We start from the raw sequence: 19,713 nt of genomic DNA on the forward strand, positions 1-19,713 counted from the left end.
TGTCCTCATTTCCAGTGATTTCCTTTCAAAACAGGTAAGAATGAGGCACAGTGAGTAACCTCATTAAACATAAGAGATGATACCCACTGATTCCTTTCAATCCTGTTATAGTCTCAAAATAAATTTTGTCAGATTCAGTTCAAGATTTTACATTGAAAAAGTAACTAGGTCTTGGGGATAGAATTTAAATTATTCTAAAAGTTGGGTGCAAACCATGAGGGATGATTAATCTGAATACACATGAAGTGTACCAGTTATCCTATAAAGCTCTTTATATTAGAGAAAACACTTGAAGTTAAATTAAGAGTGAAAATTAATAATACTAGTAATTGCCTAATGGTTTACATACTGATTTCATTGATAATGTGTTCTCTGATGAAAAACCCCAAGGCATTAGTTGAACAATTAATAAGTAGTTTATAGCAACAATGCTGTCCAAAGCACAGATGATGAATTTGAGCTGTGTAAGGACGTTTTGATGATGATGATAATGAAAGTATCTGAATAAGGGATGCTCACTTTAGAAATAAAATTACAAATCATACTACAGAATCAAAAATTACGAATTTTCTTTGTATGTACACATGTAACTGTGCATACTTGCACACTTGCACACACACACATATGCACACCCATACATGTATATATGTATGTACATGTACACACAGTAACTATGAAGCCTGTCTAAGAAGTCACTGTAACATACTAGTTGTGCGAACTAGGACTTAATTTCTCTGAGCTTTGGTCTCTTCATTTAAAAAAATGGGAATGAGAATGATATTACCTACCTTGTGGGGTTATTGTGAATCACAAGATGAGTTAATGTGTGTAATGTACTTGGGATAGTGCCCGGCATTTACTTGGCCCTCAAGAATATATAGAGCTCCAAGTATAAAATGTAGCATCTTTAGTACACATTCCCTAACATGTAATTTTTATCTCCACTGGTAAGCAATTTTGATGTCTGCCTATCTATATTTTTAAATTTTCCTTAACTGAACAATATATTAAAAATTATAAGACAAATGATAACAAACCTTAGTAATTTATGAACTAAATGTGAACACTGTTACTCAAAAGGTAAGAATAAATGTAGATGGAATGATGAATAATCTACAGAGGGTACACAGGTAGGCGCAGCAAGCAGAATAAAAAGACAGTGCTCTAGATTCCTGCCATCTGATGTGCACTCCTTAACCCCTTCCTGGAGTATGGATGTGATATCACTCCTGTGATTAAGTTACCCCATATGGCAAAGGTGAAGACATTCTGCTCATATAAGTAAGGTCCCCAATCAGTTGACTTAAGTTAGTCAAGCAGGTGGTTATCCTGGGGGGGCATGACCTAATCAGGTGAGGCCTAGAAAGAGAGTGTAGAGGTAACAGAGGTCCTACTGCCATGTGTGAAGGGACTCATGGCTGGAACCTGGGAGCAGCCTCAGGAACTGGGAGCAATCCACAGCGAAGAGCCAGTAAGAAAGTGGAGCCTTCAGCCTTAAAACCACAAGGAGCTGGATTCTGTCAACAACCTGAATGACCTTGGAGGAGGATCCTGGGCCTCAGATGCACCGCAGCACTGCTGACCCCTTCATTTCAGCCCAGGAGACCCTGAGCTAACGTGCTACTCCTGACCCAGGGACACTGTGAATAATAAATTGGTGTTACTGTAAGCTGCTAAGAAAATGAATATGATAAGGAAGAACTACTTTGTTTTGCTGGGGAGTTAATGGGAATAGGAGTGGGCAGGTAGGTCCATGCTACTCTCCACTAGAACCCAAGGTTCCCACCTCAGTGACCCATTTCGCCTACCCACACTACACTACTGAAACGTAGCGAAGCACAGCAATAAGTTACATGATATTACTGAGTGCGAGGGCTGAGAAACTTAAGAAACATGCTCTCTATAAATATTAGATTAAAAAGGCATAAACAGCTTTTACCATTATAGAGGATAATAGAATTTGAGCAGCTAAATCCCAGGGCTCTATACAGCACAAATTATGTAAACGAACTTAATGGCGTTTTGATGAAACTACAAAACCAGTGCTAGAGAGAGTGAGGAGGTGTTCCTTATTTGAACTTTAAACTTCACACACTATAGCACAGATGCTTACTTAAATTTTAAAAAATTGAATATGAATGCAAAGAGAGTTGAATTATAAAGAACATGAATTAGAGGATAGACTATTAGGAAAAACTTTGCTTCTGATTTAGGGATAAGCAGTAAGTGTCCAAGGACAATGGCTAGATCTAGCTTTATCTACTGTTGTTATTAATCACTAGAGGCCCGGTGCACGAAATTCGTGCACTCAGGGGGTGTGGGGGCCCTCAGCCCAGCCTGCACCCTCTTGCAGTCTGGGAGCCCTCGGGGAATATCCCATGGGGAGCGGTCTTAAGTCGTCAGTTGGACATCCTTAGTGCTGACGTGGAAGTGGGAGAGGCTCCAACCACCGCCACTGAGCTTGCCAGCCCTGAGCCTGGCTTCTGGCTGAGTGGTGCTCCCCCTGTGGGAGCGCACTGACCACCAGGGGGCAGCTCCTGTGTTAAGCGAGATTGGGCTGAAACCAGCTCTCCGACATCCCCTGAGGGGTCCTGGATTGTGAGAGTGCACAGGCCAGGCAGAGGGACCCCACCGGTATGCACGATTGGGGCCAGGAAGGGATGTGGGAGGTTGGCTAGCCGGGTAGGGATTGTGGGAGGGCTCTAGGGCATGTCCAGCCTGTCTCACTCAGTCCTGATCAGCTGGACCCTAGCAGCAAGCTAACCTACTGGTCGGAGCATCTGCACCCTGGTGGTCAGTGCACATCATAGCAAGTGGTTGAACGGCCTTAGCATATCATTAGCATATTACACTTTGATTGGTTGAACGGATGACTGGATGACCGGAAACTTAGCATATTAGGCTTTTATTATATAGGGCAGGAAAAAACTAAATGAAGCATTAAATACATAAGTCCCAGGTTTCTAGGTGAAAATGTTAGTAAATATCTTAAGGAAATAGAAATAAAAAGCTGTAATGCTAGAAAAATATACAAGGGGAAAAGGTACATATTAGAAATATATCATAGTAGACATTCATTAAAAATTATATTTATAATACCAAATTTTCAGGGAGATCATAGAAATGGATAAGGAAGGCGAGAATAACATTTTATAATGTGCCCCTAAGATCTAAAGAGGAGGCCAGCCTTTGACTTGCACAGAATGATGAATTCTTCTGTAAAGGATTCAATGAATATATTCTCTCCTCAATGTCAAGTGCACAGCCCTTGAAACACTCTGTCACTCAGGGCACCCCCTGAATTCAGAGTGGTGAAGCTCTGAGCTGCAGATAGGCAAAAGAAGAATTGTATAGTCCAGGAACTTCCTCATGTAAAAAAATAAAGAGTGCCCATTTATGTCAAACTTAGTCAAGAAGAGAGTACATTCAAACTTCTTTGAGGCAGGAGGATTTTGTCTCTAAATTATTTGACTGCAAGTGGTGCTATTTTTCTCTTATGTTCCATGGTAATAATAGATTTTTTTTTTCCTTTTTTTAAATGGAAGGCACCATAAAGATCAACTCATGTCAATTCCTACATTTTACTTACAAGGAACCTGAGGCACATAGATTGATCTATGTGCTCAAAGTCCTGCAGGAAATTTATACAGAATCTGCCTGCAGGGCAGCTTGACAAGGTTGAATTCCAGGCACTGAAGGCAACAGAGAGACCCGCCCTTTCCTAATGTGCCCCTGCTTATCAGTGCCCATCTCACTGGGTATCCACCTGGCAATCATTTCAATTCCTAGCTCACCAGCCACGGTCTGGCCAACTCAGCCTCCTAAAGATCCTTCAAACCAAATCCTCTTCTTAACTGAAGGCCACCACCTACAATCTCAGTTTCAACTCCCAGATACAACAGGGGCTTTCTAACTTGTCTCTCTACTTTACATGTAGGACTTTATCGGAGACTCTTAATCACAGCTGCCAAAGCCACACTTTAAAAATACAATGTCATGTCCAGCTAGTGTTGCCCAATGGTTGAGCACTGACCTATGAACCAGGAGGTCACAGTTTGACTCCTGGTTAGGACACATGCTGGGGGTGGGGGCTCAATCCCCAGTAGTGGGTGTGCTGGAGGCAGCCGATTATTGATGTTTCTATCTCATCATTGGTGTTTCTATTTCTCTCTCCCTCTCACTTCCTCTCTCTGAAATCAATAAAAACATATTTTTAAAAATTACAATGTCATCTATTGCTTACTTTTCCCTCAGGATCAAGTTTCAACTGCTTTGCATCCCATTCAAAGCATTTTAGAAGTTTCCTTCACCCCATTTCTGGGCCTCATAATTCAACTCCCAGGTCAGCTGTTTTGTGGAAGGTTTTTCCGGTTCCTGGGTTTAGGCTACCCGCCCATCCCATGGTTCCCAAAGCTGTCTGTGCAGGTGCTTTGGGTGGTTCATCCCCCTGGCCATGCCCTACTCCCTGCATCCTGCCTGCTGGGACTTGCCATACTTCTGGAATGCAGCCTCACTTTCTATACATTTGCATTGATTCCTATCCCCCAACTCTTTTCCTCATTCTCCAAGACCCAAGCAGTCACTTCATCATCCACACGGATGGCCCATTCTTCTGCAAATGCTCTTAGACACTTTTCTTCCACTTGCTCTCCATTACATTCCCCTGCACACCTACGGACTATTTCATCACTGGAAACGCATTTTCTCTTGGGTTCCTCTGAGCTTGTTCCTGAGGTGCCTCTCCCCTGTTCACATCATCCCCTTAGTGATGTTATCATTTCTCATGTATTTATAATCTAACAATTAGCATGTTTATATCTCTAATACAAATATCCCTTTGGGGCCTTATCCAACTGCAATATTTGCAACTCCATTTGGATGGCATATGGCATCTCATAATTAACTAGGTCAAACTGAATTCTTAAAATTCCTCTAAATCTGTTCTTCCCTTAATTTTCCTCATCTCCCAAATGGCACTATAATTCATTCAGTCATTCAATTCATATACTCAGGAGTTATTTTTTTTTAAATCCTCACTCAAGGATATGTTTGTCTGTTTGTTTGTTTGTGTGCTTGTTATTGAGTTTAGATAGAGAGAAAAGGAGAGAAATACCGATTCTAGAGAAAACCATCAGAATCTGCTGCCTCCTGTATGTACCCTGACCAGGGATTGGACCTGCAACCTCTGGTTAAAGAGAGAAAGGACCATCATCCCATCATCAATCTGTTGCTTCCTGTATGTATCTCGACCAGGGATCCAACCCCCAACCTGGGAATGTGCCCTGACTGGGAATCAAGCCTGTGACCCTTTGATGCTTGGGACAATTCTCCAACCAACTGAGCCACACCAGCTAGGGCTAGGAGTTATTCTTGATAACTGTCTTGAATCATGCTTAACTAACCCGTCACCAACACTGATTCTACCTTCAAACTAGATCTATAATCCATGTCTTTCTCCGCATTTAAACTGTCACCATTCAAGTCCAAGGCAGCAGCACCTCTTCCCTGGACTTTGACAACAACTTCCCATCTGGTCCCAGTGCTTTGGCTCAGTCTCTCAGAGAACCCCAAGTGGGGGTTTTAATTAAGACCCTTCCATTCTCTTGCCTAAAACCTCCACTAGATTCCCACCTACTATATTAAAGATTTAATTGGGAAATTAAAACCCAAGCTTTTTTCCCGCACCAGCATCCCCACTGCCTGGCTGCTCTGGCCCTGCCTACGTGCCCACTCCACTGCACTCTCAGCTCCTTCAGCTCACTCTGCTTCAGGCATCTGTGTCTCAGTTCTGTGCAAGAAACAATCTTGGGTGCCTTGGGCATGAATTTATAGGGCTCATTTCCCTTCCTGTCCTTTTTGAGTGCCTTGTCTCTTTTTATACTTTGTATTTTGGCTAAATAGTTGCTTCCTCGGAGAGGTCTTTCCTAAAATACTCACTCCAAAATAAATCCCTACAATTCCATTATTTTTCTTTCTAAGAGAGTTACTTATTTGTTTACTTTTTAACGCTTGTTTTTATTATAAGTTGTGAGCACCATAAAGGCATTTACTATATCCATTTATTCTGACACAGCACAGCTCCTGGCACACAGAGAATGTATAAATTTAAAAAAAAACCTAGAGAAAGAATCCCGGGGGGGGGGGGGGGGCGGAGATATATATATGTAATTTTATTTTATTTTATTTTTACTTTCTACCCCACAATTTACTGTTTGGGGTAGATCAGTGATGGTGAACCTATGACACACGTGTCAGAGGTTACACGCGAGCTCATTTTTTTTGGTTGATTTTTCTTTTGTTAAATGGCATTTAAATATATAAAATAAATATCAAAAACATAAGTCTTTGTTTTACTATGGTTGCAAATATAAAAAAAATTCTATATGTGACACAGCACCAGAGTTAAGTTAGGGTTTTTCAAAATGCTGACACGCCGAGCTCAAAAGGTTCGCCATCACTGGGGCAGATGTTTGCTGCCAGTGAGGTCCCTTTCCTTAAAATTTTCACTTCTTTCTCAGAGAAGATGTCTTGCTTCCATTTTTTAAATATGTGATATATTCAACAATGATAAACACCCAATTACATTTGGGTTCCTGAGGAATGAGGCAGCTCTATTATTTAATAGAAAGGCTATAAAATAAGGTACATATACCATCTCTCATGACACAGAGTGATATATCAAGTCTTCATAGACAATCTCACACTGTCACTCCCTCCTCTTTTTCAACATATAATGAAAGAATAAAAGAATGTTACAAACTGCACAGGCCCAGCTGCCAGGCCTAGATGCCTGTTTTATCTCAACTCCCTAGGCTTCCCCCACTAGAGATAGGAACAGAGAGAATGACGCCCTCCCTAAGGCTGTTTCAGGAGATAGCCCCAACAAAGGGCAGGCTGAGTAAACCGGGCTTCAATCAACCTTGAGATAAAACACCAGGCAGGAATGCCCTATCAAGACACGAACCAGACCCCTTTGAAATCTCTTTGTTCTCCTCTCCCCCTCCTGCATGCCACCCCCCTCCCTGATGTGTGATTTTTGCATATAAATAGCTGAAAAACCGCTTGCTGGGGGCCCAACTCCTCTACTCCTGCGTGAGTGAGTATGGGTTGAGCCCCAGCACGCGCTGGAATAAAGCCTCATGCCGTTTGCATCAAGTGACGTCTCCTGTGGTTGATTTGGGTCGCCGTCGGTCGGTGGGACAGAGCGAGGGTCCCCCTGCGGGGTCCTCACAATAATATCTCTTGGAAAAGGAAAAGCCCAAGCCAGGCTTTGTGGTACCATGCTCTCCTAATGGTGTCAAGTTCACATTCTTTACAGATGAAGGAAGAGTTGATAGATGGCAAAAGGCCACATCGTGCCTGCTGGCCTTCAAGGGTCCCTGACACACTGATGTCCATAACAATCTTGTGTGACAGCAGAAAAATATGCTCGTTGCAGAAGGTTGGACTGTTTTCTTCGTTGTTCAGACTGTAAACAGAATACTGCACTCAACTGCAGCCATACTCCTTAAGGGAGATATTGATGATAAGGAGATCATGCTTCTGAGTGATGGCTTCAATTGGCAGAAAGGTCATCTCTCCAGAAATTAAACAGCCCTTCATTGTATGTATTATTCACATAAAGAATATATGCATCATGGTTTGGGTTTGCTTTCTAATTCTCTTGTGAATTTGCATACAGGCAAATAACTAAAAAGAAAAAATAATTTTCCAAGCATAATCAGGATGTCTTGATTTCCCTTGAGGATAATAGTTGACTTTAATTGATATAAATTATATACACATGAGAGAGAGAAAGAGAGAGAGAGAGAGAGAGAGAGAGAGAGAGAGAGAGAGAGAGAAATCAAGATTCTTCCAGATTCAAACAAATTCTCATAGATTATACTTTAGTTCAAGTAAAATTAGAGTAAAGGTGAACAAGAAAGTTCCTGAGGCCATTAACAAGCCAAACAAACAACTCTTGTGTCAAGCTTTCTGGTCTGTGAATTCCTACTCTCTGCTAAACTTAGAATACTCGGCACTCGAGGGAATTTTTGGGAGGATAGCTGCCATTTTAGCATTTTCTCTACGCGCCTTCCATCCTACACTCATGTCCTCACCATTCTCTTCTCCGTCTGTGCCATAGGCAGCCTGGGTCCTGATGCTGCTAAAAGTTCTCCACTGGGGTCTGCATGCCTGGGTTCTTGGTTCTAGCTGCACAATCCTATGTCCATTCAACGTCTACTGAATCAGTCACCAGAGCTGGAGCCAATAAAGTTGTATGGAAAAGGAGAAAAAAAGAAGCTCCATGCATGATTCTGAAGCATATCCATCCTCAAGAACCATTGGCCTCGCACATATCCGAATTTGAGTCTTGCCTGAATGATAGAAGTGCTCACTAGTGCTTCAAAAAATAATAGCATCCCAACTGCTGGCAACCTTTACTAAAAATTAACTGTGTGTCAGGTAATATGCTAAGAACCATATGCAGATATTTTATTTCATTCATATAATAACGCTATGAGGTAGAGATTATTATCAAACCATTTTACAGGGAAATAGACTGAGGCTTCTGGAGTTTAATCAAGTTAATAAGGTGGCCAAAATTATATATCCACTGATTCATGGAACCAGATTACAAAGCCATAGTCTGAGTAAGGACTCTATCAGGGTACCTGACCTATGGCAAGCAGTCCAGCAGCAGACGTCGTCAGTAGCACTATGGGATCCTCATCCTTATCATCTTGCTCAGGAGTTCACATGCAGTGCTGATCCTCCCCTGCAGTCAGTGAGCAGTGCATGCTACACACCCTTCTCCGGGTTTTGGAGGTGAAACAGGAGTTTCAGGGGTAAAATGGGACAGGTTTAGGAAATTTTAGAAGTTTTGGAAAATTAAGGGGATCAAGGAGGAAACACAGGGCTGCAGAGCAGCAAAAGGTACATTTCCATAGAATGGGGAAGCTGAAAAGCTGAAACAGGTACATTTCCATAGAATGAGGGAGCTGAGAACAGCAAAAGGTCTATATTTACAAAATAAAGGGAAGGAAGCCTTTCATCCACAAGAAGAAAAACAAAGCCCAAAAGGAATACTAAAACAATAAGGAAGGAGTGGGGGAGAGGTTCCACCTGTGAGGTTCAACCTTTGAGCCCAGGAGTTACTACACAGTAACTAGGGAATAGTGACCAATCAGAGGGGATGTCAAGGCACCAAGATCTGCAGCCTTTATAAGCTGTAGAGAAAATGAACTCAGTGGGACTCTTGCCCCCTCCCCACATGGGAATCTGTACTTCTTCTTTAATAAATTTCCACCTTCTATACCACCTTCTGTCCATGGATTCATTCTTTGACTCTGGTGGACAAAGAATCTGGGACACTCTGCCCAGGGGAACACTGTGTGTTCCAGTCCAAAAATTCCGTTTCCGAGAGTAAGATGTCAGTCACCCAGTGTCTGATAGAAAATAGGCTCTAGAGAGCTGTACGTCTTACACACAGTGGTGGGAGTTTGCAAAAGCCCCTGAAATTTAATATGGAACAGGGAAACACTAGGTTCCTTCCCAGGCAGATACATTTCATGAAAGCTGCAGGCAAGTTTTGCCTTTGCCAGATGGGATTTCAGCACCCAGAAGAGTTCCTTTTATAACTACGAGGAACAGAGGAAGTATGGAGAGTGGTCTGTGGGCTTCCCGTAGCATGGGCAGTGTGGGAAGCTGAGCAGAGATGCTGACCTTCCCCAGGCTAGGGACCTGCAGGGGCTGCTTCGTGGACCAGCCCTTTCCATAGACTTCAACCTTTCTGGTTCACTTTCTGGGGTTTCTCTATACTCCAGATGTTTTTTAAATGCCATTTTTTATTGGTATAGTCAGAAGGTAGATTGTGGCTTTTTACATTCAGTGTCGGAAAGCATAATTGCTTTAGAAATACATTGCACCATTTATTTACCTAACAAATCCTGAAATATTTAGTTTATTGTGTGTTGTCATAGAAATTGCAGAAGAAACAAACTTCAGCGGCAGCACTTATTTTCAACACACAGAAAAGCCATGCTCATGAAACGTAAATATGGCATCGTTACCTGTCATGTTGCAGTACACTTTCAGAGGCCCCAGCGGTCCACTGCCATCAGGATCTATCCAGTAGTAATTTGAAGTCTGGCCTAGGTGTTTGTACGCTTCGCAGGACGGCTCATAGATGGCTGGAAAGAAAAATCCTACGTGAGCACAGCACGGAACAAATGGCTCCCCGGACAAATGCCCCAGGAACACATCGCATACTGGCTAACCACTGCTGAGGACTGTATCCTTTTGCTAGAATGAGCATTCTTTTCCTCTACATTTACATTCATGGTTTGGTTTTTACTCTATAAGCATTTCTGTCCTAACAAAAATAATAAGTTCCTGCTATGGTTTTATTATTGGGAAATAGACTTAAAATCATGAAATTGTTAAATCGATGTAATGTTTATTGTATTAGGGCTCACGATCATAGAAAAAATGAATCTATAGATATTTATAGATACCATCTTCTTACTGTAAGGGCTGTTATTTTACAAGATACGTGTTGTCTGCTTTGCTTGACTATCAACTAAGAGATCACACAGACACACAGACACACACGCACACACACATTTTTTTGTATAGTGGTATAAATTTCATGAGATTTCTATTCTTCATTTATTTCAGGAAAAAGGAAAACAATGTCCCTGCTTCATTTTGTTGAAAGTGCTTTAATTACATCAAATCTTGTTGGTGTAGAAAGCTGCCATCGATTTAATTGAATTACAGGTTCTTTTTCATTGTTTTCCTTTTTGTTCTCATGCTCCTGACACATTTTCTCTTCTTGGAGACGGCAACTGTTTTCCAAAGTACAAAATGGACATTTACATGTCACCTCTGTAGTCATAACTTACAAAATATTATTGCAAAAACTTTTTTGATACCTCTGAAGAATTTGAAAGGTTGCTGTACAAAATTAAAAATTCTAATAAAAGTCCACATCTCTGAAATGCAAGTCCTGAAGTCTTTAGGTACCATGCACTTGAACTCCTACTCCCAACATCTGCCTTTTGTTCAATTATGGAGTAGGAGATCTGCCCCTGGGACTTCCTTTCCTTCCTTCCTCCTTCACCTTCTCCGTGCCTCCCTTTGGCTTTCCATGGTTTCCTCTCTGCAAAGATGTTAGATCTCCAATTCTGCCTCATTTCAACAACAACACACTAGACTCAAACAATTCTAAAATGTTTTTATTTGCTTAGTCCTTAATTTCTCCTGCAAATAGTTACTAAGTCCCTATGATGCATTGAGCAGTGGATTAGACTACACAGATACAGCTGTGAACAACACAGATAAAAGGCTTTTGGAGTAGGATTTTCTCTCTGTGTGGGTATTGCTTATGCAAAAAGTGCTATTGGAAGAGGATGTGGCTAGAAAGTTAAGCAGAACCCATCCAACTTTTATCCCACATAATGATTAATTCGTCCACTTTCAATCTCCCAAGTGTCTTGTTTGGATAATACATTATGGTTGTTCTAATTTTGAATACCATACCAAGTGAAAGGCAGTGAGGAAGTATTTTCGAACTTGAAGCAGGAAGAGGTCACAATTAGATGTAGGTTTTGGAAAGAAAGCTCCTAGTAGTTAAATTAGATTCCAGGGAAGTGATTCAGAAGGTCAGGAGAGCATTTAGGCTGTTACTGCCATAGGCCAGTTGAAAGATAACTAGCTCTATCCTATAAAATAAAAGGCTAATATGCAAATCAACCAAACAGCAGAACAACGGGTCGCTATGACATGCACTGATCACCAGGGGGCAGACGCTCAATGCAGGAGCTGCCCCCTGGTGGTCAGTGCTCTCCCACTTCCACGGGAGTGCTAGGGATGTCTGACTGATGACTTAGGCCCACTCTTCCTGGGGATCGGGCCTAAGTTGTCAGTCGGACACACCCCAAGGGATCCTGGACTGCGAGAGGGTGCAGGCCAAGCTGAGGGAACCGCCCCCCCCCCCCCTCTGCCTGAGTGCATGAATCTGGTGCACTGGGCCTTTAATATGAGAATATAAGCACAGAGTAGACATGACTGATTCACATGTTTGTAATAGCAATAGGACACGGAGACCAGGTGAATGTACATAGGAAGAGAGTTCAGAATGCCCTAAACCCACAACCTCTGAAAATAAACTAATTAATTATTCATCTTTGAGAACCTCTCTCCAGATCATTACAATTTCTCAGTATAGCTCAAAGTCATCCACAATGTCAAGTTCAAATTCTAAAGTCCCTTCAGCCAAACTGCTATTAAAACCTTTCACCTTTCTTCTCTAATATTTAATAATTAGGTATTCTCTTGCCAACACCCCAGTCATTTTCCTTAGTACCTGATATCTGGTTTATAGCGATCACCCTTTTAATTCACCATCTCACCCAAATATCTCTTCACTTCCCACCAAATTATGCTTTATTATCCAATGTTATTCTAGTCCTAAAACATTACCTCCATAACGTTCAAAGAATGTGTAATGGTTCTTCAGTATCTATGATATTATATCTCAGAACAGCCTCTATGCATGTAAGACTTTCCATAATCCAATTGATCTTTCCTGGTATTAGCAACTTGCCAATGTAAATCTTGTACTCTGGTCAGGCAAATTTGACATAGCAGATTGCTCACCCATCCTGGGCTTGCCTTCATCTGCAATATATATATATACTACAAGCCTCTTTCTCAATCTATAAACTTTCTTAATCAGAGTTAACTACTGAGGCAGTTGTGGTAAGAGGCAGGGCTCAGAGGTCAAACAGACTTGGGCTGAAATTCTGATTCCATGAAGTGCTATGTGGCAACGTGTCATGACTTTATTTAGCCTTGCATGGAAAATGGGTATACTTAAGGGTGGTTTGAGAATTGGAGGAAGTAACCAACAGCATTTGCTTAATATTATGTCTGGCCATAGTAAATATTTAATAGGTGGAATTTTTATGATCAATATGATAATTATTATTTCGGTCCCACTCACATTCCTCCTTTCTAAAGGAGACCCCCCACAGGCAATATGTCTATTTTTCTATACAGTTAAAGCCACCCATTGCTCACTTCATGTACTGTAATACTTAATTATGATAAACTAGGGCTTGATTAATTGTTGATTGAATTTCATATACAAATATTTTATTTCCTTAACAAGACTGTGAATTATCTTGAAGAGATGCTAAGTTGGCTCACCATAAGAAGCACATGCCTACGTATGAAAGCACCATGGGTGAGAAGCATCAGTCACATCTGCATTTCTACGTAAGCATGTTAGCATTTTAAAGAGGGCCACACATCTCGACCCAGGTAACTAAGAGTAGATGATGAAGGCAGTGGCTGTGGGGCATTTGGGAAGCAAAACCTCTTCTTTTTCCTTCAAACTATGCTGATTATTCTGCTTGTCCTTAACTTAGGACAGGCCTATGAGCTGTTTTTGCCTCATCGACACAAATGGAAAACCCAATATCTTAGTCAGACTTTATCATGTGTGAAACATCACCTGCAGAGCTTATTAAAACAGGGGTTCTGCCTCAACCAGGGGATTCTGACTCAGTAGAGAATCTGCAGTTCTAACAAGCTTCCAAGTGATTGCTGGTGCTGCTGGTCTGAGCGCATTTTGAAAAGCACAACTCTCATCCTGAAAAAGTAAACTCTAGCCCTGGTCCGTGTGCCTCAGTTGGTCAAGTGTCTTCCCATGCACCAAGAGGTCACTGGTTTGATTCCTGGTCAGGGTATATGCCCGGTTTCTGGCTCGATCCCCAGTAGCGGGTATGCAGGAGGCAGCTGATTGATATTTTTCTCTCTTCCTCTCCTTTCTCCTCTCTCTAAAATCAATTTAATAAAAGAACTCTAGAAAAGTGGATAAATTCTTAAGTTACATTTAAATATAAACAGAAAAAATAAGTCAGTAAAAAGTGATGCAGTAAAATTTTAAATAAAATAAAGCTAGAATGCCACATCACTTCACTCAAGATAATAAAAATGGAATGTGATACCAAACTCTAAATTAAAATACAATGTCAAAAGAACTATACTTGGAGGAATTCACAGAAAAATATTTAGAAAGAAATACACCAAAACATTAATAGTGATTATATTAATAAAGAAAAAAACACACAAAAAAACAGTGTTTATCTTCTGAGTAGTAAGATTATGGATGATTGCGCTAGCTGGTTTGGCTCAGTGGAAAGAGTGTCGGCCTGCGGACTGAAGGGTCACAGGTTTGATTCCGGTCAAGGGCATGTACCTTGGTTGCAGGCACATTCCCAGTAGGGGGTGTGCAGGAGGCAGCTGATTGATGTTTTTCTCTCATAGATGTTTCTAACTCTATCCCTCTCCCTTTCTCTCTGTAAAAAATCAATAAAATATATTTTAAAAAAGATTATGGATGATTGAAAACCTTTCACTATTTTCTGTATTTTTCATGTGGCTTTACAATGTGCATTAGTAATGTCATCATTAAAAATACTCTTGCAAAATGTGTATTAGAAAAATGGTACTGAGGTAAAACGTCAAGGGCAACTGTAATATAGCAAAATTGCATTCATTTTATAAATGAATAAGAAATTAAGAGATTTCCATTTAAATCTTTCTGTCATTTACTACTTGGGAAACTCCCCCTTAACTTGGTTTTCTCAACATTAAATTGAAGATAAAAATAATACCTCCTTCACCAAGTTACTGTAAAGACTGAATGAAATCACAGGATGTGTAAACTAAAACGCATTGAACATACTAACATTCCAATGCAGAGAAGGGGCTGACCACAGCATTCACCCGCACGCCTCAGCCAGGTGAGTCTGTGCAGTCCTGGCTAGGGTGCAGAGTTTTGCACATGAAGCCACAGGAGAGGACTGAGTACCATGGGCCAGGGAAGAAAGAGCAGAGAGGGGCCTGGGCCATTGTCAGTAGTAATTGAGTTTGCTAGTAGGCTGCCGAAGATCAGAAAGGAAATTGGGCTGATGGCAAAATAAATAGACTCATTAACTCCATTGATTTACAGGTGTCCCCTGCTTTTCAAAAGTTTGTTTTATGCTACTTTGCTTTTGCAATCGACCCTACATTAGTGCCTGTTTTTGCTAACTGAAGCACATACTGAAAACAGAAAATAGCATTCAGTGTTTGCTTTGAAGTGAGCCTTCATAGAGGTGGCCAGCGCCCCGAGGTGCCAGAGTGGCCCCACCAAGCTCCTTTCCCGGGAACTACTCAGCATCTCAGTATGAAGCCCCATAGCTTTGAACTGTGCCTGTGAGCATCTGCACTTTATCTCCATTTATTTTGTGCATCCATTAGCAAGATGCATCCTAAGGTAATTGCTTCTTGGCTTTACGCCGTTTTGACTTCCAAAGGTTTCATAGGAATGCTCTACTTTCAGAGGGTGAGGAAAACCTGAATTGGAAAAGTAATTTTTCTCTGCCGTAATTCTTAGTCCCAAATAAAAGGCCTCATATTCTTAAGTAAATGTCAGGTATTTAGAAATATGGTAGCTGAACATATCTGATTAAATTTCAGAGCATGTAAAAATCCAATAAGCAATAAATCCCAAATACCTCATTCACTTCCATGAAACAATGAATGCTATCTCTGTAAGATCATATTAGGGGAAATGGGATATGACAAGGGACTGCTGTATTAGCTTCCTATGGTTGCTGTAACAAAATAAGCAAATGCTTGGTGGATTAAAGCAACACAATTGTATTATCCTAACAGTTCTGGAGATCAGAGTTTGAGATGGGTTTCACTGGGCTACATTTAAGTTTCGGGTAGGGTGTATTCCTTTGGAAACCTCTAGGGGAGAATCCAGTGTTTTGTCTTTTCCAGCTTGTAGAATGCACCTGCATTCCTTGGCTCACTATCTTATTTCTCCATCTTTGAAGCCAATGGTGACTGATGGAGTCTTTCTCACACTCTATCACTCTGATTCTCTGCTTTCATTGTCACCTTTCTATTTTAAGGAGCTTTATGGTTTCATTAGGTACATCCAGATAATCCAGGATTATATCATGTGAATGTCCTTCACCATGAAGTCCCTTTGCTGTGTAAGATGACATAGTTACAGTTTCATTCCATGGTTTAGGACACAGGCAGATTGTGGGAGGTGGTGGGGGCATTATTCTGCCTTCACAATCATATAGAAATAACACAATTGCTCTATTTAAGAACACATTTTATGCCCTTGCCCATGTGGCTCAGTTGGCTGGGCATTGTCCTGTGCACCAAAAGGTTGCCAGTTAGATTTCTAGTCAAGGCACAAGCCTGGGTTGCAGACTAGATCCCTGGTAGGGGGTATGCAGGAAGCAGTGGATCAATGTTATACTCTCACATTGGTGATGCTTTTCTCTCTCTAAAAATCAATAAACTATTTTTAAAATTTTTAAAAAGAACACATTTTATTAAACACTCAGTGTACTCCCAGAGTTGTTGATTAACAAGAGAATCATTCAACAGAATAACAAAGATAGAAAAACAAAGTCAAACATTTGGACTGAACTTGAAAAGTCCATATGGCCTTGAAGGTGATACCTTCTCTGCCTTCCCAGTCTAGACCCAGACATAGCACAAGACCTTGGCAATTGTCAACTCACAGGCAGAGAAGAGTGGAGGTTTGAAGAGTAAAGATGTACAACAGGCATAATGTGCTGGGAAATAAAAACATCAATTAAGTGTGGGGAAGCATGGGACTTGGTTGTTAAGTCTTTAAGGAGGATTCTACAAAAGTTCGGGGGCCTCTTAGGGGGACCTTGCTGAAGGCAGCAGCTCCTACCTTGACTTTCCCAACCAAGTCCAAGCCCCTGGGGTGTTTTACTGGAATCTCTATGTTTGGTCTTTAAACCTGACTTTGTAGAAGCATGTGCTTTCTCAAGGATGCTTACCCTGATGATTGTACCTAGAGCAGTGGTTCTCAACCTTGGCTGAACATTAGAATCACCTGGGAATCTTTTTAAAATCCTTATTTCTGGGCCTCATCCTCTGGAAATTCTGTTTCTTTGTTATGGGGTGGGGCCACAGCATTAGTAAAAAAGAAACAATTTCCAGAGGATGAGGCCCAGAAATCAGGATTTTAAAAAGATTCCCAGGTGATTCTAATGTTCAGCCAAGGTTGAGAACCACTGCTCTAGAGGTTAATTTTAGTTCAAGCTGTTGTTACAATAAAAGCCTAAGGAGGCAGGCTTCGGGGCTGTTTTGGTGCATCCTGCCAAGCAGTCCCTTAGCCTTTTCTTTCACAGAAATGTGTATCAGAGTAATCCATTCATCTGTTGCTCAGGGCCTGCTGGTCAGTCCAGGTAATTAAGAAATGGCTAGAGTAAGGGCAGAATATAAAGGAGGAAAAACTCCCAGGGAGAAGGAGAATGCCGAAGAGTCTGAATTGCTGCAGGGAGTGAACTGGCAATGCACTTAGGGAGCAGATTTGGGAGACTTTTTAAACAGTTCAAGGTGGGGGTATTTGTAGAAACCAGACTATAAGGAAAGGAACATGTTGGTGTAATAAAGTAGGGACCATGTTATTATAGGAGTTTGAAGCATGAAGGGGAAAAAGAATAGGATAAAAATTGATAGATGTTGTTAACTTCAAAAGAGGAAGTTGTTTTTTTTTGGAATGTATAAGACAGATTCATGTTATCTTTTAAATAAGATTATTTATGATTATAAAAAGAATTTGCACTCTTCGGATGAATTTTGAAAAGTAGCAAATAATAAAAAAAGGAAATAACTTATTCTTCTGCCGCCAGTTTCAAGCTTGGGGAGCTTGCATTTCTTTCTCTTTTTGAATGCTAGGTCCATCCCTTCCTTTTTTCTAGCCCCCCTTCTTTCTAGGGATATGACAGTTAATAGAACTAGCAGAGTACAGAATGAAGAAGGGCCACATTTTATTGGTGATTGCCAGGGATTCCATAGTCCCTTCACTCTCTGCTTCATGAAATAAGGTCTAAATTCTGACTGTCAATTTCAGATTCTTGAGAATCTAAAACCAACACTTTTGCTTGTTAATGAACCTTCACCAGCACTGGCTAGTCTGATTTCAAACAAAACAAAAAGGATAAAGTAGTTTCTTACTAGATTAGCAAAAAAGAAAGATTGCCATTGTTGTTTTACCTTTACTTTTTTATTAATAGTTGGACAATTTATTTTCAAATATACATTAGAGGTATTTTTTCCTTTTTGAGGTATATAATTATGACTTGTGCCCATTGATGTTTTGTCAGCATTTTTTCTATTCACTTAAGTTATTTTATAATACAAATCAAAATAAATCTGGGTTCTATCACATTTTTCCTTGGTGTTTTCTGTGTTTTTTTTCTTTTTTTCTTTATAGCCTTAAGTAAGCCATTTTGCATATATAAATATCTTATTTTGTGTTATCAAATCTATTATGATTTTCCATTTAAAATTTGCTTTCACATTTTTAAGTGTATAATTGGACAATAAAGGCTTTGCTGACCATCCTAAGGAGTTTGTTTTACTCTGTAACCACAGAATAGAGAGTATAAAATAAGGTGGTAACATTATTATGTTTAAGAAATATCTCTTGGAAGCTGTGTAAATATTAGGTTATAAAATATAAATATTAATTAGAAGACTATGGTAAGGGGCTATGAAGGATATGATTAAAATATAACATACTATTAAGAAATAAAATCAGGTCTCCAAGAATGGGGCAGAAAGCACAGATATGGGATTTGGTGCCATGATTTCATTTTTCACATAAATAGTGATGATTCAGAAAAGACTTTGCTCTGGGTTGAAATGTGTTCCCCAAAAGATATTGAAGCTCTAATTCCTGGTACCTATGACTGTGACCTTATTTGAAGATGATTAAGGTAAGATGTCATTAGAGTGAGAGCTAATTCAACTTGACTAGTATTCTTGCAAAAGGGGAAATTTAGACATAGAGACAAATGTCTACAAAGGAAAGACACAGGGAAATGCCAACTGCAAACTAAGAGGTGCCTGAGGCCAGCAGAAGCTGATAGAAAATCAAGGACAGATTTTCCCTCACAGCCCTCAGGGAAAACCAACCCTGCAGATACTTTGATTTCTGACTTCTAGCCTCAGAACTTTAAGGCAATAAATCTCTGTTGTCACCCTATTGTGGTACTTTGTATAACAGCAGCCCAAGGAAACTTACATAGACACAGAGTTTCCAACTAACTAACTGAGCCAAGCTCCCCGTGCCCCACCTCTGAGCTTTTTCAACTTTTTGTAGGTGATGTGGAGGATGACTCCCCACCATGTTCCCCTACTTTACTTTTAAGAGAGAAACATCTTCCTGATAAAAATACCTACTTCTGGCTCATTATGTGCAAGGGCTTATGCTGGGTGCTCTGCCCAGTACAAAGTAACAGCTCTCTTGAGCTCCGCTCATGCTGGTGAGTTGAGGAAGGCTCTCCTGCTCATTGGTATACCTCATGCTTTGAGAGAGACCATCACACATGTGGTATCCATCCTTCCTGTTATTATCTTCTAAAGTTCACAGATTGCTAGGAGTGGCCAAGGCTGAAACTTGTTAAAAAGTTAATTGTGCCCTAGCTGGTTTGGATAGAGCGTTGGCCTGCAGACCGAAGGAGGCCTGCAGACTGAAGGATTCTGGGTTTGATTCTGGTCAATTATTTATTTCTTAATTATTGTATTACTTATTATTATTGACATCATCATCATTAATCTACTTATGCCCACCCGTATATTTCTCATTTGAAACTATGAAATTTACTT

At 40.6% G+C, this 19,713-nt stretch overlaps 1 protein-coding gene across 1 annotated transcript in view; it reads right to left on the reverse strand.

Moving 5' to 3' along the window:
• Positions 1-19,713, reverse strand: part of CNTNAP2 (contactin associated protein 2) — a 1,817,652-nt gene that overhangs the window by 627,906 nt on the left and 1,170,033 nt on the right. Inside the window, exon 12 of the mRNA XM_036328432.1 lies at positions 10,053-10,172. Within this exon, the coding sequence (XP_036184325.1) occupies positions 10,053-10,172 (120 nt within the window). The remainder of the gene's footprint in view (positions 1-10,052; positions 10,173-19,713) is intronic.

The sequence above is a fragment of the Myotis myotis genome, unplaced genomic scaffold (genome assembly GCF_014108235.1).
Source record: "Myotis myotis isolate mMyoMyo1 unplaced genomic scaffold, mMyoMyo1.p scaffold_m19_p_11, whole genome shotgun sequence".
Lineage (NCBI taxonomy): Eukaryota > Metazoa > Chordata > Mammalia > Chiroptera > Vespertilionidae > Myotis > Myotis myotis.